Source organism: Zea mays, chromosome 3 (assembly GCF_902167145.1).
Source record: "Zea mays cultivar B73 chromosome 3, Zm-B73-REFERENCE-NAM-5.0, whole genome shotgun sequence".
Lineage (NCBI taxonomy): Eukaryota > Viridiplantae > Streptophyta > Magnoliopsida > Poales > Poaceae > Zea > Zea mays.
The window spans coordinates 183895777-183918543 of record NC_050098.1 but is presented as its reverse complement, the minus strand read 5'-3'; the positions used below and the strand labels follow the sequence as shown (position 1 = coordinate 183918543).

General features: G+C 42.6%; 2 protein-coding genes and 1 long non-coding RNA gene across 5 annotated transcripts; 1 reads left to right on the top strand and 2 right to left on the bottom strand.

Moving 5' to 3' along the window:
• Positions 1-9551: 9551 nt before the first annotated feature.
• LOC103651005 (uncharacterized) lies at positions 9552-12791 on the bottom strand. The gene is made up of 6 exons (XM_035966383.1): positions 12407-12791; positions 11536-11768; positions 11256-11421; positions 10736-10825; positions 10143-10396; positions 9552-10051 (listed from the first exon to the last, which is right to left on the bottom strand). Exons 1-6 carry the CDS (start codon positions 12720-12722, stop codon positions 9743-9745), a joined length of 1368 nt encoding a protein of 455 aa, XP_035822276.1. The 5' UTR covers positions 12723-12791; the 3' UTR covers positions 9552-9742.
• LOC103651006 (uncharacterized) lies at positions 9673-13042 on the top strand. 3 transcript variants are annotated; one of them, XR_564525.4, is made up of 4 exons: positions 9673-10064; positions 12346-12396; positions 12470-12728; positions 12865-13042. It is a non-coding gene; the product is annotated as an uncharacterized lncRNA (long non-coding RNA). The 3 variants fall into 3 exon arrangements; XR_004857316.1 differs by having other exon boundaries at positions 9734-10064; positions 12470-13042; XR_004857317.1 differs by lacking the exon at positions 9673-10064 and adding an exon at positions 10104-10277 and having other exon boundaries at positions 12470-13042.
• A 629-nt stretch (positions 13043-13671) lies between these two features.
• On the bottom strand, positions 13672-17091 carry LOC100281567 (uncharacterized). The gene is made up of 8 exons (NM_001154486.2): positions 16607-17091; positions 15863-16089; positions 15364-15727; positions 15220-15264; positions 14987-15133; positions 14568-14705; positions 14441-14474; positions 13672-14349 (listed from the first exon to the last, which is right to left on the bottom strand). The coding sequence occupies exons 1-8, from the start codon at positions 16997-16999 to the stop codon at positions 14165-14167; spliced, it is 1533 nt and encodes a 510-aa protein (NP_001147958.1). The 5' UTR covers positions 17000-17091; the 3' UTR covers positions 13672-14164.
• Positions 17092-22767: the final 5676 nt, after the last annotated feature.

Genomic DNA, 22767 nt, shown 5'->3' with positions numbered 1-22767 from the left:
TGTGATTCTGAAAGTGTTCTGCTCGCCTGCCAAGCGACAGGAGTTCTCCCCCTTTTAACCTTTCATCGCGGAAGGGAAGCTGAAGGAGAAGGGTCTCGCATGCGGCTATTCAAGGGTCTCGTCGCCTGCCTGCCACGCCACGCCACGCTCGACCCGTACCCGGCCCGGCCGGCGGCGGTGGCGTGCGTGTGCGTGTGGCACGCCTTTGTTCGTTTCTTAACTTCTCAAATTAAGTGGAATAATTCCCACCATATAAGTCAAGCCAACGACCCTTGGAATTCTAATATGGCACTATTGGTATTGTCCACAATTACACACCATAGAGTTTATTGATTAATATGGCACTATTGGTATTGTCCATAATAAATCCAACAGATTGTACATGCCCTTATATGACTAGACTTTTAGTTGGCTATATATAACATGTCAACATCATAAAGCCTGATATAAACTATATTATTAAACTACTCTAATATCTTGAAGCTCATAGTCCATGAGCAAGTTTGATAATACAGCTGACCGTTGGCTGTAAAAGATCCTTGCAGTCTACCATTTAGCTCATCCATACAATAGTTAACTCTTCGTTATTAATACAAGACTCCACTTATATCTCTCACAAAGTTTCTTGGTTCCTGTATCTAAGTCTATTTTAAGTTTATAACCTGCTTTTCCTCTCTCTTCTGGTATCTTATCCACCTTTATTTAGCCGATTTATAGCCTCTTAGAGCAAGTTTAATCATACAGTTGATTGCTGGTTGTAAGCCATTTAGCTTATTTATATAGTAGTTATCTTTTTACTATTAATGCAGGACCCCACTTGTCTCTATCACAAAACTTTTTGGTTTTTGTGTTTAAGTTGGTTGCAAGTTTATAGCCTACTTATCTCTCTCCTATTCTCTCGTTCACCTCTTTCTCTCCTCCACATCGATAGGTGAGCTATGGTAGTTGGTGGGTGTTTAGGCCATTATTATACTTGCTCTTAGGTAGCTAGCTAGTTTAGTTAGTTAGTAATTAACTTAGGTAGTTTGTTAGTTTGATATAGTGTCAACATCGGCACCATGGCTTTTGCCGCACGTGATGTAAACTCAAGCGCTATAGGCTATGATATCCAGATGTTAGACCTATGAGCTACAATCCCTGATTTCAAGAGAAAACAGATATTTTAACTATTAGAAGTATAAATCTATTTTTATAAAAAATGTTAAAGTAAAAAATCGGCTTGGTAAGGGGTATGTTGCGAGATCTGAAATTTAGAAATCTATGATGGAATATTAACTTCGTTTGCCGCTATGGACCCGTTGCAAGTTTGCAGCAAAAATCGGTACTTGTGCTAAAATTGTTCATCTGACGTTGCTAGATCTAAAGGTTTTTATACTACTTCTGTCCTCGAATATTTGTTATCCCTAATTTATTTTTAATGTAAAACGTGACAAATAAAAAAACAATTGGAGTATTTCTAAAAGATGCTAGTGATACGTCTAGACAGCAATCCTTTGCGGTCCATGAGGCCATTAGTGTCTTATTCCGTCCTGTATCCTAACCGAGCCATGGAACTGAGGACTTGCAATGCATGCATCATTTATGGTGTCACGTCTTGGCGTCTACTGATCATTCATGGAGCTCTCACAGAGATGGTGGTGATTGGTGACGCATGGCACGTCAAAGTGCCTCGACTTTTTGTGGCTCTGCTCACTGGTTCTTGTCGAGACTATAAATTTAGAGCTTGTTACACTATTTTTACCTAAATTTTACCATTTGGGGATCTAAACAAGAGTACCAAAAGATGTTAAAATTAAAGTGCTAACTTTACCACCCATAGCAGTTTAGCTCTTTAAGGTGTTAAATTTTAGCAGTGTGCTAAAGTTTTAGCCCATAGAATCCATATAGATCCTTATAAATTGACTTTTGCTAAAATTGTAAGTGGTATTAGAAGTAAGTCATCTATAAATTAGACTAGTATAATGCTCATGACGACACGTAAATATTTTATAAAATATTAGCGTACAATGATTCTATAAAAACGAAACAACATGTATATTATCATCGAATTCAATTCGGGTCCAATAAAACCATTGTACATTGTCTTTTCATTAAAAACACTTTTACATATTGCAAGACTTTTTTCTTCTGTACACCGTGAGTAGCTCGCCGCCGACGCTCAACTATTTGGCGTGGAAGTTGCTCTGACACTTGTTCACGGTGTAGAGCATCTCCACCCATGCCACACGGATGATGTGCCACCACTTATGCGGCTGCAGCTCCATCAGCGACTTGGCTAGCTAGCACGCATTGAATAGCACGAACTTGCTCTCGTCACCCTTCGGGCTAGTTTGAAAGTCTCAAAACCGTAGGGGTTGAAGGGGCTAAAATCACTCTCTAATTGAATAAGAGGGGAATTTTAGCCTCTCCAACCCTCTCCAGTTTTGTGGATCCTAAACTAATCCTTCATGTCCCTCGGCATGATCTCGACGTTCACGTCGAGCACCATCCTCGTCGGGGCGCTCGCGCACGAGTGCACCATCTCTGACCACTCGAAAAAGTTCTTGGCCTCCATGCAGGTGTCACCGAACCGAATCTGCCCAATACCGACGGTCGGCATGAAGGGCGTGTGGAGGTGGACAAGCACCAAAGCAAGATGGGATGCGAAAGAGAAACGGGGAGGAGAACAAACTTATGTGCTTCACATGCAAGTAAGATATAAGGCTTATGGTAATTTGTTTATATGCCAAATATATGTCGATGACGTAATATTTGGTTCTACTAATCAAAAGTCATGTGAAGAGTTTAGTAGGGTGACGACATAGAAATTTGAGATGTCCATGATGGGAGAGTTGACTTACTTCCTTGGATTTCAAGTAAAGCAACTCAAGGAAGAGACATTCCTCTCAAAAACAAAGTACATCCAAGATATACTAAAAAAGTTTGGATGAAGGACACAAAGCCTGCTAAGACGCCATTGGGAACTGACGGGCACTTGGACCTCAACGCGGGAGATAAGTCCGTAGATCAAAAGGTATATCGATCTATGATAGGATCCTTTCTTTATCATTGTGCAAGTAGACCGGACATTATGCATTCTGTTTGCATATGTACTAGATTTCAATCCGATCCCAAGGAATGTCACCTTGTGGATGTGAAGCATATTCTTAGATATTTCATTCATACGCCTTACATTGGGCTCTTGTATCCTAAGGGGTCTAGCTTTGACTTGATTGAATACTCAAACTCCGACTATGTCGGGTGCAAGATTAATAGAAAGAGCACATCAGAGACTTGTCAGTTTTTGGGAAGGTCCTCGGTGTCTTGGAGTTCAAAGAAACAAACTTCTATTGCCATATCCACCGTTGAGGCCAAGTATGTTCCCGCAGGTCAGTGTTGCGCGCAACTATTTTGGATGAGGCAAATCCTCCGGGACTTTGGCTACAATTTGAGAAAAGTCTCACTCCTATGTGATAATGAGAGTGCAATCCACTTGGTGGATAATACCATTGAACACAGTCGCACTAAGCACATAGACATTCGACATCACTTTCTGAGAGATCACTAGCAAAAGGGAGATATCGATGTTTGCCATATTAGCACCGATCACGAGCTAGCCAATATCTTTGCCAATCCTTTAGATGAGAAAAGGTTTTGTAAGCTGCATAGTGAGCTAAATGTCTTAGATTCATGGAACATGGATTGATCTAGAGCACATATATTTTTATGTATTGATCATGTAATTACAAGTTTAATTATGTATTTGTGGTGTTCAAGTTGTAAAACTGAAAGGGAAATGGGCTTAATCATTTCTTATAATCGATTTTAGTGGTTGGCGTCCATCACAAACCACGTGGACTAACTAGTTTGTCTAGATGTGATTTATCTCAGGTGCATAAGGTTCAACACAAACCAAGAAAGAAATTAAGTTGAGAACTCAACAATATTTGGAGCAAGACTTGAGAGTGTGCTACCAAATGGCGCACCGGACAGTGTCCGATGCACCAGTCCGAGCAGCACTCAAACCAGTCACTCTCGGGTTTCTTCTGGGCGCGCTCCGCTATAATTCATCGGACCAGTGAGCCAACGAAGCAATGATAACCTAGCGCTAACAGTCGACTGTAGTGAACAGTAAAAGCGAACAGTGCGCGGGCAGATGTCAGGCGGCGAAGTCAGAACGCACCGGACTGTCCGGTGTCGTTAGAGGACAGAGGGTTCCAACGATCGACCGCTCTAAACCCCAACGGGCGCGCTGACGTGGCACTCGCCGCACAGTGAACAGTACCTATCCGGTGCGCCACCGGACTGTCCGGTGTGCCCATCGCCAGCAAAACCAGGCAACAACTGGGAAGTGGTTGGAGGCTATAAATACCCCCAACCACCTCCTTCAATGGCATCCAAGTTTTCTGAAGTTCCTATTCAATACAAGAGCAATAGCATTCACTCCAAGACACATTCCAAAGATCAAATAAACTCCAAGTCTCAAAATCAACTCAACCACTTAGTGACTTGAGAGAGAGAGTTTTTGTGTTCATTTGTTTCTCTTGTTGCTTGGATTGCTTTCTCCTTTCCATCCTTATTTCTCTAAGTGCTTTATAAAGCTAGCAAGAGACACCTAAGTGTGTGGTGGTCCTTGCGGGGTCTTAGTGACCCAAGTGATTAAGGAGAAAAGCTCATCCGGTCTAAGTGACCGTTTGAGAGAGGGAAAGGGTTGAAATAGACACGGCCTTTGTGGCCTCCTCAACGAGGACTAGGTTCTTTGGAACCGAACCTCGGTAAAACAAATCACCGTGTTCACTTGCATTGATCTTCGTTTGATTTGTTTGCCCTCTTTCCTCTCTCTAAAGTTTCCTTGCTAATATTGATTTGAGTTTGCTCCCAAACGTCATCCGCATTAATTGAGCAACTCATAGCAAGAGAAACAATCTTCCGCACTCGAATTTAATTCTAACGCTAACCCGTCCTTAGTGTGTGTTTAAGTTTATAAATTTTAGGTTTCGTCTATTCACCCCCCCTCTAGGCGACTATCAAAAACATCATCCCCGAATCTCACAAGTCCTTGTATAGATGATGCGTATGTTTAGAAAGAGGATATGTAACAACTTGACCCTTTGAGACTAACATGTTTGCTTAAGTGGTTTTGATGTAGTCTCAAAGGTGAATGGAAAGGGAAATGGTGAACTTGAACAACAAACAAAGCTTCCACTACAAAACGGTGTCATGTTCAAGTTGCCCTTAATGTTCATTGTGTTCTTGCTTTTAATTCGCAATTTTTTGTGAGGCTATAGGGTTTTTAAAGGCCACTAGTTTCTCCATTTTGGTGCTTAATGCCAAAGGAGGAGAAATTAAGGTCAAAGCAACTGGATCGACTACCACTTGTGAATTTTCAAAAATTATTGTGTTAATACTTATCTTTTGATCAAAACCCTCTTATTGCAAAACTACTCCCTTGTGGGGGAGAGAATTTGATTATGGGAAAAGGGGAGTTTTTTTTACTATTTATCAAAACTAGTCTTGGAAAATATTTTGATTTTCTAAAAACAAGGTGTTTTTGACATAGACGCAAGAAATTGAATTTGTATTGCGAAGATAAACCAAGTGGTGGCAAAATGGTCCAAATATGCCAAATCCTAGACTGATTCTATTGGTATTTTCTTTGACTTAAATTTGCAAAAGATGGCTCATATTTGAGAATGTTAGTACCTCATGTGTTGCTTTTAGGTGTGTTGGCATAAATCATCAAAAAGGGGCAGATTGAAAGGAAAATGTGCCCTTGGGCCATTTCTAGTTTGTTTTGGTGATTAAGTGCTCAACACATTGTCTTGAACTAACATCTTGATGGATGAGCATAGGTACAAGTATTTGAAAGGCAAATTGAGAAATATAGGAGTATATTACAAATCCTATTGAAATAAAGGAACAAAGGTATGAGTCTATCAATTAGTAATTTGTTTTTGTTGCTAATTATGTTCAACTAACTGCTAGGAAACTCTCCAAGTCGAGACAAATTGGAGTGAAGAAGTTTGGCTAACCTTAGCCAAACTTGCACCAGTCTAGTGAACACCGGACTGTCCGGTGTGCACCAGACAGTGTTCGGTGCCTAGGCTGGCCATCTAGGTGAACTGGCCACTATCGGGAAAAAAAAGTTGGGCGCACTGGCTATAATTCACCAGACTCTCCGGTGTGCACCGGACTCTCCGGTGATCCAGGCGGCCAACGGCTCTCTCCAGCACCAACGGTCGACACACAATCAACGGCTGCCACGTCTGCTAGGCAACGGTCACTAGGTCACATCGGACTGTCCGGTGCGCCACCGAACTGTCCGGTGTGACATGGGGCCAACAACTGGCAATGGTTGGCTTCGCCAGGAAAGGAAAGGAATCGTGTACTATTCATTATCTGGTGTGCACCGAACAGTCCGGTGCAACCGCTGACAGAAGGCAACCTGGGCCTTCCAGTTGAAGATCAAACGACTCCTTGGCCCCTTGGGACTATAAAAGGACCCCCTAGGCGCATGGAGCTGTTACACAAGCATTCTTTGAGTATACTACAACTCCGAGACTCTGCGACCACACTGTTATTTAATTAGATAGAGATTTGTACGAGTTCTTAAGTTGTGGCTCCGCTGTTTTGTTTCGTGCGCTCTTTTCTTGACTCGTGTGCATGTTGTTGTTGCGAATTGAGTTTCTTGTGTGTGTTTCTACTCCTTCCTTGCTCTTGTGCTTTGATTAAGATCATCTGTGTAAGGTGTGAGAGACTCCAACTTGTGGAGATTCCTCAAAAATGGGATTTAAGATAAGGAAGAAAATCGTGGTACTCAAGTTTGACCTTTGGATCACTTGAGAGGGGTTGAGTTCATCCCTTAACCAAAGGAGGTCACCACAACGTGGAGTAGGAATTGGTCGAACCACTCGATAAAATTGTTGTGTTTATTGCCCATTTACTTTATTGCGATTGTTGACTTCTTGAGATCTCATATTCACTTGTGTTATTGCTCCTAAGATTGATACACATTTAAAAGGAGCAACCAAGTGAAGAGTTCTCCTCGCTCTCTCCATCTCTACTCACAACAACTTGGCTTTAGTTTTCACTAACACTTGTTATAACCAAGTTTGTGTTGTTTAGATTTTTGCAGGATAACCTATTCACCCCCTCTAGGTGCTCTCAGCATGTCTCCTACAAGTATTCAAAACTTGTATGCACACTTTTAGGGGGAGGTTACTCTATAATTTGATTTCTTTGAGACTAATACTCACTTCAAGCCTATCATGTGTGTAGTAGTCTTATTGAAGGAAAATAGAGTCCCGGAGATTGGCAAAAGCTTCCAATGCCAAGATGATGATTTGTCAATCGATACCCCACAATTAGTGGTATCTTACATTCGATATCATCTACATGTCATCTCCTATTGAATAGTCTATGCAATTGATTATACATTCTTTACCCCTCATGTTACCATTATGCATATTCTTTGAATTTTCAATTGATATCTCTAGAATATCTTCCTTGATATAAATACACATAGAAAATGGGAGCCTAGTCTATTTTTCATGTTTTGAGTCTCTCACTTGTTCTTTAAATTCATGTTTTCCTGTTAAGGAGAGTTTTCCAAAAGGGGAATATATCTATTTTCATATTGGGGGAGATTGCTTCACCAAACATGGAGAACTTTCTTTATGAGGGGACAATTTTTTATAGAGGTCTTAAGCTTTTTAGAACTTCCTATATTTGCTTAATGTCTTCCTTTTTGGTGTTTGATTCTAAAGGGGAGAAATTTGTGGACAAAAGCAAACCTAAGTATATCAAATGTCAAAACCACTCCTTTAAAATTTTCAAATCTCTCAAGTGGTTGGTTGTGTTTGGTATAACAAATGGAGAGAACTATTGATATTTATGTTGATTTTGGTCCAAGATATGAAGTTAGGGGGAGGCTTAAGTCCTTAATCACACATTTTGGGGACTATCTGCATATCAAGAATGATGTTTAAATTCCAAATAACCACATATATTTTAATTTGGTATCTCATATATCTTGATTATGCACATGCATCTGTAGCAAGTAGAATAAATATTCCCTTTTGGTATTTAATATTTGCTTGCTTTGGTTGTGTTGTCATCAATCACCCAAAAGGGGATATTGTAAGAAAAATAGACCCTGGCCCATTTGACTAAGTAATTTTGGAGTTTGATGATCAACATAACCAGTGGACTAATGAGTTTGCAAGTGTTTGTGTTTCATAGGTCACAAGATGCAAAGTGGATTAGACTAAGGCACCAAGGATGCAACACCTCGAAGAAGACATTAAAAGATTAATAGAAGACTTACAAATACTTAGCACAAGTCTAAGACACAAGACTAGAAGAGCTCAAACAAAGAAGACTAAAGAATCAAGAGGTGGGCTGTCGATTGGCGCACTAGACCGTGTGCACAAAGAGCACTTCCTTCTGCTCTTGACCAATTTACAATCTAGACTGGTCCGTTGGCGCATCAGACATCTACAGTATTGCAGAGAATCTGTAAGGTTGACTAACAGCTAGCTGACGTGGAGGGCACCAGACTCGGTCCGGTGCGACGCAAACAAAGTTGCCTCCTCCAACGACTACATTTAGGGTTGGACACTATATATACCCCCTAGTTGGTCATTTGCAAGTGTGGGAGAGTTGAGCAACCTTGCCATTGAGTTGATACACATATCCATTACTCTATACACCCAAGTGCTTAATAGAATCACTCGGTGATTAGCGTAAGTGCTTTGCGAAGAGATTAGGTTAGTTAGACCGCTATTGCGTTTGCTCTAGGTTTATTCCTAGTTGATTGAGTAAGTTTAGAAAATCCACACAAACCCCTCGGCTCTTGCGCAAACCGTTGTAATTGTACCGAGTGGGTCGAGAGTCTTGCGAGACCGCACCAACTGTGTTTATGGTGTGGCTGTCATCGTGTACCGGAGGGAACGAGGTCCGCAACGTTTTGATCGGAAGCTTGATACTGAAGACTGTAGGGAGCGTCCGAGACGAGACCGAAAGCGGAGCACCACTTGCACGTGGAGAAGGCCGCAGCTCTCTACGGGGTTACTCGACCGGGTGCTTGGCCTTCGCGTGGACTTTCTTTTGTGTAGGGACACAAACGAGGATTAGTTAGAACCTTACGTGGTTCTAGATACCTCGATAAAAATACGGTGTGTCATCATAAGTTTGCTTTCTATACCTTTGCCTTTAAACTTTCGCATTTATATTGATTACTTAAGTTGTAATATTTACTATTCTTAGTTTAGAATATATGATTGAAATTTAGGTTGCATAACTTCTTTACAGTAGAGATAGCAATACTTAGACAAAATATTCGTTGCACATTATTGTTTAGTTTCTTTGCGTAGGTTTTATTTAGTAAAATTATTTGGTGTCTAAATTAGCGAGAAAATAGAAGTTCTAATTCGTTTCCTCTTATATGTATTTGTATACCAGGGGTGTGAAAAAGAATGTGGGTAGATCGCGCAGTTGAGAGGAGGGACGGCGGGCGTCGTTGGGATGAGTACACATGAAGAGGTGACTATGCACTACTGTTACAACTGATGTATTATAATAATAGAGAAATAAGTATTAATATATATATATATTGTTATATATTTTTGTAATTCATTCTCATTGTAAAACGAGAAGACATTTTTTTTACGAAGGGAGACTAGGGAGCACTCCGCAGCCGCACCATTTTCAAATCTATATCGTGTTCCCCCTCAAGTCCTCAACATTGTGCACGTGCAGCAGATCATCTCAAGTTCTGGAACCTGTCCTGCCTCAGACTCGTAACCGACGGCGGCGCGTACGTGGAGCCATCGTGCCGCCTCGCTCCTGCGCTCGCGGCCGACGCGCGCTGCTGCTCCTGCTGCAAGTCGCGTCTCACGGACCAGAGCAACTCGGCGCAGCGCCGCATTGCTGGACGCGCGGCGCGATCCGGAGCCGTGCACTCGGCTGCCAGCACCATCACCTTCTCCACCGCCGCCACGACAGCGCTGGTCCGCCGCATCCGGGGGTCCATCACCACCACTGCGAAGCCCTCCCTGCACTTGCGCAGCGCCTGCGCCAGCACGGTAATTTTGTCAAACACCTCATGTGCGGTACATTTCAGTATCAGAAGCGCTGGTTTTGTTTGGGTGTGCTTGCTTTACCCATTCGGTGGTGAGGCGTTGGTGGCGCCCGCGGCCGCGGCCACGCTCGATAGGGCGTCGGCCGGTGACGAGCTCGACGAGGAGGACGCCGAAGGAGTAGACGTCGCTGCGGTCGGTGAGCTGGCTTGTGCGCAGGTACTCAGGGTCCACGTATCCGGCCGTTCCCTTTACTAGCGTTGACACGTGGGTCGCTTCAGGGTTTTCGGGGGCTAGGCGCGCGAAGCCAAAATCGGCAACCTTTGCTCGCAGGTGCTCTGTTAGGAGAATGTTGGACGACTTAATGTCTCGGTGGATGATTGGATGATCTGCTTCCCATCGTAGGAAAATATTTGTCAGACATAAGGATGCTGAAGGTTTGGTATCCGCAGTAGATGTCAATACATAGACATGTTGGTGGCTGTCATACAAAATTCTGATCATGGAACTGAGATGGTGATTTTCATGATGGTTGTCTCATCTAGGGAACTGATGTGTGATGACATTCAGGACCACGATCAAATATGCACTTGTGGGGTTATGCCAAATATGAATATCATATGCATCTAAGTTTGGGGGCTGACACAATTTTTCATATAGAAATGGAGAGTGTGTACCTGTATATCCGTGCAAGTAGGCAATGGCATGAACTATATCAATAGCAATGTTGAGACGCTGTGCAAATTCCAATGGTTCCCCTTTTGATCCTGCATGCATAGTGGCAAAGTGTGTCGCCATGTTCCCTTTAATCCAATGGAAAAACATGAAGATTTATAGCATTACATTCTACAACATAATTTGGCTCCAAAAATCAAGATGGTTGGAACTGGGAACATAAATAAAACATGGTTCAGACATGCAAAAAAAAAACCCCACAGGCTCAAGCTGAATAGCATACACATGTTTTTACATCTCTTTCAGTAGATTAACATTTAGTATACCACAAGTGACCTGTCATACTCTATTTATAAACAATACTTCAATGCATTTAACTTCATCCAGTTCTACTATCTTGGACTCTTGGTGAGCGGTGACTTACAAAATTATAACTTTTACCATCTTGACAATATTGCTACACTACCACAAAAAATGAAGTAGTATGTGTTTAAGCTTGTCCATTGCACATGTTTGACGTACCATCCAAGTGTTGACGGAGTGTTCCATTATTGACGTACTCAACCAGAATTAAGCGTTCATCCTCGTATTCCACATACCCAAGAAACTTTACCAAGTTCAAATGCTCGACCTTTGACAGGCTCTGGATCTCACTTCTGAACTCTTCAGATAGATGCCCACCATGCATCTGCCAAATCCAGATGTTGCATCAAAACTTTTTCTTGATTTGATTGCTGCAAGTAACTCGGTGGAGTAAATATGTACAACATTTCTTCTGTTGAAGGAATATTCACCTACAAACCTTAGTAGCCCTCTTTACAGCTATGATGGATCCATCCCTGAGTTTCGCCTTATACACCGTGCCAAAATTACCTAAACCAATTTTGTTTTGTTCACTAAAGTTTGAAGTAGCCTGGCAAATTTCCTGAAACGAGAACTGCTCTTGCCAGGACTTTGTTTGGCTGCTGTCACCTCTCTGCCGGGATATATTATGTATATTATTGCTTGTGCTACTTGTCGATGAAATTCTGGAGACTGCAGGAAACAATTGGAAACCATCTTAATTGGACTCAGATTTTATTTAATAGTTGAGCAGTTTGATTAAGAACACATCCTCACAAAGTATATTCAGCATTGAGCAGCTATGTATGTCTTGTTTTGGGCCACATATGGCCATATGGGCGCTATTGAGTTTTGTAACTTGCGTAAAGCTTAACGATCGACCGCAAAAGCATGTGAATAGAAATGTCAGTTGAAGAGCAATGCTAACTTGAACTAGTTTCAATTCTGATTAGCTTATTAGGTGAAAACTGGAAACAGGAAGTGGCAGTGAAAACCCAGATTGTAGATCGGGATTCCGAGTAAGCTCAAACTTACTGGTAGGTTGACTAACCAAGTAACCATCAGGCTGTATCATGATATTTGTAACCCATAAGTCGAAGGTCGATTAGGACGGACTCCTTATAGGCTCATTGCTGATTTATGCCACAATCTTGCATTACCATGATTAAAACCGTTTCTTCTATAGAATCTTAAAAGTCCTGATGCGATTCATGTGACTAATTAAATATTCACGTCTCCTTTCTAAATTCTAACTCAGAAGTCGTTTCAGGACAGCAGCAGCTCAGCTTCTACATGACAGATGAATGAAGAAGAAAGGAAGGTGAGCTTACTGGGACTAGCAGACACATCGTGGGCCTCGATCGGAGGATTCTCATGTGCTTTCTTGACTTCAGGTCGAGGAGTGAAGCAGTTTGCGCATGACCCTAAAATTGCAGCGACTCTTTCCCGGAATGATATTGAGCTCCTGGCCTTCCTGTTGACCATACGGGAACGAGGTGTATAGGTAGAAGTCCAAGAGAACCCAGGATCTGACTGGGACTCGCTGTTGAAGCCAGAGAAACCTCCATGGCCGGCTGGGGATGTCCGGTCGCGAGCTGCCTGCATAGCTGATGGGATTCGAAGATGGCACGACAGCTGCTCGCGCATAATCAGGTACCATGTTCTTCTGATTCTTAGCTTTTGTACACTCGGAGTTGATGGAGGATGGACTGATTCAAGACTGATTCAAATTTTGACTGGGTGCATACATCTTTATTATCATAAAAAGGTGGTTGAAATGGGTTTTCAGGTCAAGCCAATGGGGGATTTATGATTTAGGAGTAAATGTACGTATGACAACTACTGTTCACAATAGTTTGATTGGTGGAGGATGTCACAATAGGTATGTTTACAATTCCACTGCCGGAGACGAAATTGACCATGGCATCGTCCTTTGGCTTGTCCTCTGAAGCGTTCTCTTGATGTCACTGTTGAGTGTTCAGGTCAATGGATAGGAACTTGATGAAATGAACTAGACAGGTTCCGAAACTTGATAAAATAAACTAGAGTGGCATGGCACCTGATTAATTTAGCATTTAGGTGGCGAAATGGACTAAGATAGCTGATCCATAAAATACCGTCGGGTGTCCACTTGCATTCTTATTAGTAGCCCTCTAAGAATATTTCCTTTTTAAATCCCGAATCTCTACTGACATCGATGTATGGCATGCTGACATTCTCAATACTAAATACATTGAATCTGAAGTTTTCCAAAAAATAAAATTAGGGCTAGTTTGAGAACTTTATTTTCCTAATAGATTTTTTCGCAAAGGAAAATGAACCAATTTTCCTTGGAAAAATAAAAATCTCTTGAAAATGGGGTTCCCAAATTAGTCTTTAAAGACCCTTCTATGCTCTCAATCAAGGATTTCCATGTTGTCCTGCATTCATTATATACTTGAGGGTTAGTTTGGAAACTCTATTTTACCAATAAATTTCTATTTTGTTAAGAGAAAATGAACTAATTTCACTTAGAAAAATGAAAATTTCTTAGAAAAATAGGGTTCCCAAACTAGCCCTAAAAGTAAAAGAAAAGGGACAGTAAAAAAGTTGCAAGTTATAACGAGCCAACGAGGGCACAACTTTCCGTAGCATGTACACCAGATTCACATGTTTTTCAAACCCATACTCCCTTAATGGTTGGGATTCCAATTTCCTAACTACCCTGCAAATCAGTTTCAGTTATGTACTACTTTCGGCGCCATTAATGGTTGGCATCCTGCCCGTTGTTTATTCCATGTTACATCGTCAGGGACTATCCCTCCAAGAAAATCTAAAACGATCTATAAAGACAGTTCCATGTGTTTATCCATCACTGATATTCAACTTCCAAGATAAACTCACAGCGTGTGTTTATCTATCACTGATACTCGACATCCAAGATAAACTCACTGCGTGCTTTAAAAAGTTGAACCCAATACTGTACAGTCGTAACTGAAGTTGTTTATCTTCAGGTGCAAATAACTTCTTGATGGTTGGCGGTAAAAACACTGTCCTGAATCAACATTATGTGTTTTAAGGACAGAAAACCGCAGAGTTCCTCTGAGTTGCTAGCCAGTGCCATCAAAATCAACACGCTCTCCAGTAGCAAAGATGTCCCAGAAAAGAGCACTGCTGAAGTATAAGAGCGACGTCAATATCAAAAATCCACGGAAAGAACCCATCCTATCAACAAAAAACCCTGCTCCAATAGTTCCTAGAATGGCAGCAAATGTCCCAGCTGTATTTGACATTCCTGTCACAGCACAATTGTAGATCAAAGTTAGTTAATGCAACAAAATGGAAATATATTAGCTAACACAAGGAGCATATTTACTAGTTAGTACCATGTAGGACTCCAGCATATTGTGGGGCAATCTCCTGTTACATTTTAGAAATGATATATATCAGATGGGAAAAAGAAGATCCAAATGGAGAAGAACGAGTGTCTGTTCCATCACTGAACTAAAGTACCTGTAGATTTACTAAGAAACCTGAGTGGCCGAAGGATTTCAATCCAACAGCAACTGTAAGCCAGGCTGAAGCAATGATTGGACTCTTTGCTGCATTCAGACAGAGCAAAGCAATACCTGGCCCCAGAAAGCCAATTGACTGCAGAATAGTCAGGAAGAGAAGTTAAGGCAACAGGAAGTGTACATTTGAAATGACAAAACCAAAAAAGGAACCAATATTGATGAAAATAAACTGCCACTGTTATTTAAGACTTAACATGTTTGGTTTTTGTACCTTATGATTAATATTTTATAGATCACAAGATATCAGGAAGCATGTCACCTTTTGGTAAGAGCGCGGAGAGGTGCACAAGATCATACGAATAAAACAAATGAAAACTTCACTGACTTTTAATACTATTTTTTGTTGAAGCAACACACCTGCATTATCTTCCGTGTTAAAGTAATGTCTGTACCATTTCTAATAAGCATGTCCGATACAACACCAGCCACATAGCCTAAAACTGCCATCATCACCCAAGGGAGTGCACTGAACCAAGCTGCTTCTCTCAAATTGACATGATATATCTGATCACCACGAAAGCAACATCAAGTTGAATACTGGGAAAAGTAATTTATACACTCAAGAAAATTGAAGCAGAGTGAAGTCTTACAGTTTTGAAATAGACTGGCATCCATGAAAGGATAACAAAATAACCCTGAAAAAGATCATGAGACAAAAAATATTATTCCCTAAAATGTGTCTGTCTGTGGCACAATCTTACAAAGAATTGATGAAAACTTAAATGTTAAGTTACCCAGCTATGCATGGCGTTTGCACAAATCAAAGCCCATGTTGGCCATTTGGAAAGCAGTTTACTGAAAGGGGGAACCTTTTTTGTTTTTTCACTTCCAATTTGTGGTTTCACCAATTTCTGGCCTTTGGTTATATACTTCAGTTCATATGCTGATATCTGTGCATGTTCACCTGGCGTGCCAGATATAGCCGGTATCCACACCAACACCCAGAGAAATCCAAATAATCCAAATATCACAAAAGGTCCAAATATTCCAGTTCGTGACATGATAATTGGGGAAAGAAGTAACCCAATGGTATTGCCAAGCTGAAAGCCAGCCATTGCAATACCCACAGCACTAGATCTCTCTGTGCGAGGAAACCACCTGTAATAAAGGGGCCAATGCAAACACTTACATAAATCTTAGCAGAAATTCCCACAGCCAAACAACAATATGTTTTTGTGGGGAAAAAGTTGGAGATGGAGTAGTCAAAAGGAATGATGTTACAAAGGTAGATACCTCAACACCATGTTGTTCATGCTTGGGAGTGCCACTCCTTCTGCAATACCCAGCAGGACTCTGGTAAAGAGAAACAACCAGATAGATCGACCAGCTGCCCATGGAGACAGGAACGTAGCCAAGGACCATAATGCTACACCGTAAGCCATGACTCGTTTTCCACCGTAGTAATCAACAAGTGCTCCACCAATTATCGGCGACATCAGATATCCCCAAAGAAAGGATGACTGTTTGCAGTGACAAAACACAATGGCATCAGAATATTCATCAAATAAGATGGGCAAGCTCATGCCCTTACTTTCTTATGTGTAATTTTTCATCATTTACTTCAAAACAGCAGCCTGAGTGAGAAATAAGCAGGAAATATGAGTGCTACACAGCTTTGTAGTGAAAATTCAAACCTCATTAACTATATTTAGTATTTTGCTAGAAGGGCAAGTTTGATGCGTCTGATGCAGTGGTGAGAGTGAGAGCTATCTCAACTAGTCAGGTCACGGGTTTGAAGCTCCACATTTTCCCCAGACCCCACGCATGTGAAATTCAAGACATGTAAGGACAGTTTCACTTAAAAGTAATCATTTAAATAAATTATTATAACACCACATCATTAAAACGCTAATTACTGCAATTGAGCACTCTGAAAACCAGACGTTTGAATGAGAATGGGCTAGTCAGTACTACTCAGTAGCCACTAGCTCAGGCGAAACCAAACAAAATCGCACAGAGTCAGAGAAAACTGGGAACCTGCACGACGCCGGCGAATGACGGGGTCCACCCGTACGCCTGCGAGAGAGGGACGATGGCGACGGACATGACGACGCGGTCGGCGTTGCAGAGCGCGAGGGCTAGCCCCAGCATCGCCGCCACCTTGACCCTCTCCGACGTCACGAACTCCGCCACCGCAGCCGCCTGAGCCTCGCCTCCTGCGGCGGCCGAAAGCCCTGGAGGCGTTGGAGCACGAGGGGGGCAGGCTGGAGACCGGAACAGATGAGGAGAAGGCATGAAGCGGCCATGGAGGCGGTGGGCCCATGGATGCAGAAGCGACACTCTGGCTTGGGCATGAGCGGGAGGCGGGCAGCGGCTGGAGAGGCCGGGAGGCAGCCGGGACAAGGGGAGCAGTTGGCCGGGAGGCGTCATGGTTTGTCTTCTCCGTCGCCGAGTCACGGCCTCACGGGGCAAAGGGGGAGCCGCCGAGTGGGAGTGATCCTGGCATCCTGCTGAAGTGGGTTGGTGGAATGACGTGTCAGGTGCGACTCCCCAAAACCCCAAGCCCATGAAACTTAGGGGTTGTTTGGTTTTTAGGGATACATTTTAGTTTCAAAATTATCAAATATAGAAACTAAAACTCTATTTTAATTTCTATATTTGGTAATTTATATACTAAATTAGAATAAAATGAAGGGACTAAACATTAGTCCCTATAAACCAAACACCCCTTTACCCCCTCCCCTTTTTTGCCTTATTTTCGTAGGTTCCTTTTTTTTTCTATTGGAAACAAAGAGAAGAGTTCCTTGCATACATTTTCATCTATTTTTTTTTCAAATCATACAGTACAGATGTGCATAAACGTGTCTACGCACTCACCTCTATAGATATATGTATACACCATATTTCTATAAGCATCTTTAAAAGAATAAGCCAACAAAACTCGTTGAATCTTAGGAATAGATTCACGGAAATATGAGTACATATATAAGTAAAGTATTTAAACCGAATAAATCCACCATAAACATAACTAGGTAATCTACACTTGATCTTTGTTTATAAGATTCATTTTTTACATGCATTTGAACCGTTCAAAAAACTAATTCAACGTTTTGAAAAGACAACGTCGATAATTTGTGAACCTACTTCAACAATTAGGAATGTATATAAACATTTGTCAAAATCATGTCAATGTTTTTTAAGACGTGTGGGGGGGGGGGGGGGCGTTTGAGTTTCATATGTTTCACACTATGTGACATGACATATGCGCTCTCTGTTCGTTTTAATTAATCATGCCACTTGTTTGTTGCTTGTTTAATTTGCTTCATACATAGTCTTTTGTTAAATGAGCTTTAGTTTTTGTACTCACACTTATTTCATATCGTTTGAGTACATATTATGGATTTGGTTTGTATAAGCATGATTAACACTCTATTCTTATTATCTTATGCTTATACTAGCCGGTTGTTATATATCATATAAATATGTACTGAGATATTTATCCAAATATAATTATTGTTTATTTTTAAACACTAAGCTATATGTGGTCTCGTGGTTAGCCCCAAATTTCTGGAGCAGGGGCGTGTGTTTGAGTGCTCGCTCTGCACTATTTTTTACGCGGTGTGGTAGCTGCACGGGCGAGGTTGGACGCTGGACAGGCACAGTAGCTGGTTGCGTGGACGCTGGGGTCCACAGGGTAGTAGCTGGGAGAGCGTTGCGCGGGCGCTGGGCGTGGGGCCCACAGGGCACGGCGCCGAGGCGGGGCGCGTGGGGTGGGAGAACTAGTCAGGGTGTGTGGGGCGGGGTCAGAGTGTCAGCGCGGTAGATGATGTCGTGATAGCACCAGGCACATACATTAGGTTCTTAATAAAGTGGTATAGATAAACCAAGTGTGTCAAAAACCTTATTCATCCTAATGCCAAACATATCCGAAGTAGTGTTGCCATCAATCACAAAAAATGGGAGGATGAAAACATTTAGGTCATTGGTGAGTTTTGGTGATTAATAATGACACAAGATTATTGTGGCTAATGTGTATTCATAAATAAAAGGGAATTAGGCTTACACCTATTTCCTAATTGATTTTGGTGATTGAATTGCCCAACACAAATAATTGAACTAACTAGTTTGCTCTAGTCTATAAGTTATATAGATGCCAAAGGTTCACTCTAAGCCAATAAAAAGACCAAGAAAAGGGTTCAACAAAGAGAGCAAGGGATAACCGAAGTGTGCCCTGGTTTGGCGCACCGGACAGTGTCCGGTGCACCAGGGGACTCCAAGCCAAACTCTTCACCTTCGGGAATTCTCAGAGGCGCTCCGCTATAATTCACCGGACTGTCCGGTGCTCCAAGGGAGAGCGACTCTGAACTCGCCAGCTTCGGGAATCCGCTCCGCTATAATTCACCGGACATGTCCGGTGCACACCGGACTGTCCGGTGAGCCAGCGGAGCAACGGCTACTTCGCGCCAACGGTCGACTGCAACGCATTAAATGCGCGCCAGCGCGCGCAGAGGAGCAGAGCACGCGCGGGTGGCACACCGGACAGTCTACAGGACTTGTCCGGTGCGCCACCGGACAGCCAGGCGGGTCCACAAGTCAGAGCTCCAACGGTCGGAACCCAACGGCCTGGTGACGTGGCTGGCGCACCGGACAGTCCGGTGGCGCACCGGACTGTCCGGTGCGCCATACGACAGCAGCCTCCACCAAACGGCTAGTTTGGTGGTTGGGGCTATAAATAACCCCAACCACCCCACATTCAAGTCATCCAAGTTTTCCACCTTCCAACCACTTACAAGAGTTAGGCATTCAATACAAGACACACCAAAGTGATCAAATCCTCTCTCAATTCCACAAAAGCTTTAGTGTTAAGTGAGAGAGATTTGTTGTGTTCTTTTGAGCTCTTGCGCTTGGATTGCTTTCTTTCTCATTCTTTCTTGAGATCAAACTCACTTGTAATTGAGGCAAGAGACACCAATCGTGTGGTGGTCCTTGTGGGAACTTTGTGTTCCAATTGATTGAGAAGAAAAGCTCACTCGGTCCGTGAGTCCGTTTGAGAGAGGGAAAGGGTTGAAAGGGACCCGGTCTTTGTGACCACCTCAACGGGGAGTAGGTTTGCAAGAACCGAACCTCGGTAAAACAAATCCGTGTGTCACACTCTTTATTCGCTTGCGATTTGTTTTGCACCCTCTCTCTCGGACTCGATTATATTTCTAACGCTAACACGGCTTGTAGTTGTGATTAATTTTGCAAATTTCAGTTTCGCCCTATTCACCCCCCTCTAGGCGACTTTCAATTGGTATCAAAGCCCGGTGCTTCATTAGAGCCTAACCGCTCGAAGTGATGTCGGAAGATCTCGCCAAGAAGGAGATAGAGACCGGCGACAAGCTCACTACAAGCCACGGGAAGGCTTCATCGGAAGAGTCCCGTAACAAAGGGAAAGGGAAGGAGAAGAAACCCTCTTCCCATAAGTCGCATCGGAGTGGGGAAAAGAAAAAGAAGATGAGGAAGGTGGTCTACTACGAGACCGACACCTCATCACCATCTACCTCCGGCTCCGACGCGCCGTCCGTCACTTCTAAGCGCCATGAGCGCAAGAAGTTTAGTAAGATCCCCTTACGCTATCCTCGCATTCCTAAACATACGCCTTTACTTTCCGTCCCATTAGGCAAACCACCAACGTTTGATGGTGAAGATTATGCTAGGTGGAGTGATTTAATGCGATTTCACCTAACCTCACTCCACAAAAGTATATGGGATGTCGTTGAGTTTGGTGTACAGGTACCATCCGTAGGGGATGAAGATTATGATGAGGACGAAGTGGCCCAAATCGAGCACTTCAACTCCCAAGCCACAACGATACTCCTCGCCTCTCTAAGTAGAGAGGAGTACAACAAGGTGCAAGGATTAAAGAGCGCCAAGGAAGTTTGGGACGTGCTCAAGACCGCGCACGAAGGAGATGAGCTAACCAAGATCACCAAGCGGGAGACGATCGAGGGGGAGCTCGGTCGCTTCCGTCTTCGCCAAGGGGAGGAGCCACAAGACATGTACAACCGGCTCAAAACCTTGGTGAATCAAGTGCGCAACCTCGGGAGCAAAAAATGGGATGACCAGGAAATGGTTAAGGTTATTCTAAGATCACTTATTTTTCTTAACCCTACTCAAGTCCAATTAATTCGTGGCAATCCGAGATATACACTAATGACTCCCGAGGAAGTAATCGGGAATTTCGTGAGCTTTGAGTTCATGATCAAGGGCTCAAAGAAGATCAACGAGCTTGACGGTCCCTCCACGTCCGAAGCACAACTGGTCGCATTTAAGGCGACGGAGGAGAAGAAGGAGTCTACATTGAGTAGAACACCCATCGACGCCTCCAAGCTCGACAACGAGGAAATGGCGCTCGTCATCAAGAGCTTCCGCCAAATCCTCAAGCAAAGGAGGGGGAAAGATTACAAGCCCCGCTCCAAGAAGGTTTGCTACAAGTGTGGTAAGCCCGGTCACTTTATAGCAAAATGTCCTATTTCTAGTGACAGTGACAGGGGCAACGACAAGAAGGGGAGAAGAAAGGAGAAGAAGAAGTACTACAAGAAGAAGGGCGGCGATGCCCATGTTTGCCGGGAGTGGGACTCCGACGAGAGCTCCACCGACTCCTCCTCCGACGAGGATGCCGCAAACATCGCCGTCACCAAGGGACTTCTCTTCCCCAACGTTGGCCACAAGTGCCTCATGGCAAAGGACGGCAAAAGAAAGAAGGTAAAATCAAGATCCTCCACCAAATATGAAACCTCTAGTGATGAGGAAAATGATAGTAATGAGGAGGATAACTTGCGCATTCTTTTTGCCAACCTCAACATGCAACAAAAAGAGAAACTAAATGAATTGATTAGTGCTATCCATGAGAAGGATGATCTCTTGGACACCCAAGAGGACTTCCTTATTAAAGAAAATAAGAAGCATGTTAAGGTTAAAAATGCTTACGCTCTAGAAGTAGAGAAATGTGAAAAACTTTTCAGTGAGCTAAGCGTTTGCCATGAGACTATTGACAACCTTAGAAATGAAAATGCTAGTTTAATTGCTAAGGTTGATTCAAATGCTTGTAATGTTTCAATTCCCAATCTTAGAGATGATAATGTTGATTTGCTTGCTAAGATTGAAGAATTAAACATTTCTCTTGCTAGCCTTAGAATAGAAAATGAAAAATTGCTTGCTAAGGCTAGAGAATTAGATGTTTGCAATGTTTCCATTTCCGACCTTAGAAGCAAAAATGATATCTTACATGCTAAGGTTGTTGAATTAAAATCTTGCAAACCCTCTACATCTACCGTTGAACACACTACTATTTGCACTAGATGTAGAGATGTTAACATTAATGCTATTCATGATCATATGGCTTTAATTAAACAACAAAATGATCATATAGCAAAATTAAATGCTAAAATTGCCGAGCATGACTTAGAAAACGAAAAATTTAAATTTGCTAGAAGCATGCTCTATAGAGGGAGACGCCCTGGCATTAAGGATGGCATTGGCTTCCAATAGGGAGGCAATGTCAAACTTAATGCCCCTCCTAAGAAATTGTCCAGCTTTGTTAAGGGCAAGGCTCCCATGCCTCAGGATAACGAGGGTTACATTTTGTACCCTGCCGGTTATCCTGAGAGCAAAATTAGGAGAATTCATTCTAGAAAGTCTCACTTAGGCCCTAACCATGCTTTTATGTATAAGGGTGAGACATCTAGTTCTAGGCAACCAACCCGTGCTAAGTTGCCTAAGAAGAAAACTCCTAGTGCATCAAATGACCATAGCATTTCATTTAAAACTTTTGATGCATCTTATGTATTAACTAACAAATCCGGCAAGGTAGTTGCCAAATATGTTGGGGGCAAGCACAAGGGGTCAAAGACTTGTGTTTGGGTACCCAAAGTTCTTGTGTCTAATGCCAAAGGACCCAAAACCATTTGGGTACCTAAAGTCAAGAACTAAAATTGTTTTGTAGGTTTATGCATCCGGGGGCTCAAGTTGGATCATCGACAGCGGGTGCACAAACCACATGACAGGGGAGAAGAAAATGTTCTCCTCCTACGAGAAAAACCAAGATCCGCAACGAGCTATCACATTCGGGGATGGAAATCAAGGTTTGGTCAAAGGATTGGATAAAATTGCTATATCTCCTGACCATTCTATTTCCAATGTTTTTCTTGTAGATT

What these genes read in the sequence shown, in the direction of transcription:
- LOC103651005 (XM_035966383.1), bottom strand. Translation starts at nt 12,722, where the DNA reads ATGCGCGAGCAGCTGTCGTGCCATCTTCGAATCCCATCAGCTATGCAG. An exon ending in CGATGTGTCTGCTAGTCCCA is followed by an intron (nt 11,769 to 12,406) that starts GTAAGCTCACCT and finishes TGTTTCCTGCAG; the next exon opens with TCTCCAGAATTTCATCGACA. An exon ending in CTGTAAAGAGGGCTACTAAG is followed by an intron (nt 11,422 to 11,535) that starts GTTTGTAGGTGA and finishes TGGATTTGGCAG; the next exon opens with ATGCATGGTGGGCATCTATC.
- LOC100281567 (NM_001154486.2), bottom strand. Translation starts at nt 16,999, where the DNA reads ATGACGCCTCCCGGCCAACTGCTCCCCTTGTCCCGGCTGCCTCCCGGC. An exon ending in ATGAACAACATGGTGTTGAG is followed by an intron (nt 15,728 to 15,862) that starts GTATCTACCTTT and finishes CCTTTATTACAG; the next exon opens with GTGGTTTCCTCGCACAGAGA. An exon ending in TAACACGGAAGATAATGCAG is followed by an intron (nt 14,706 to 14,986) that starts GTGTGTTGCTTC and finishes ACTATTCTGCAG; the next exon opens with TCAATTGGCTTTCTGGGGCC.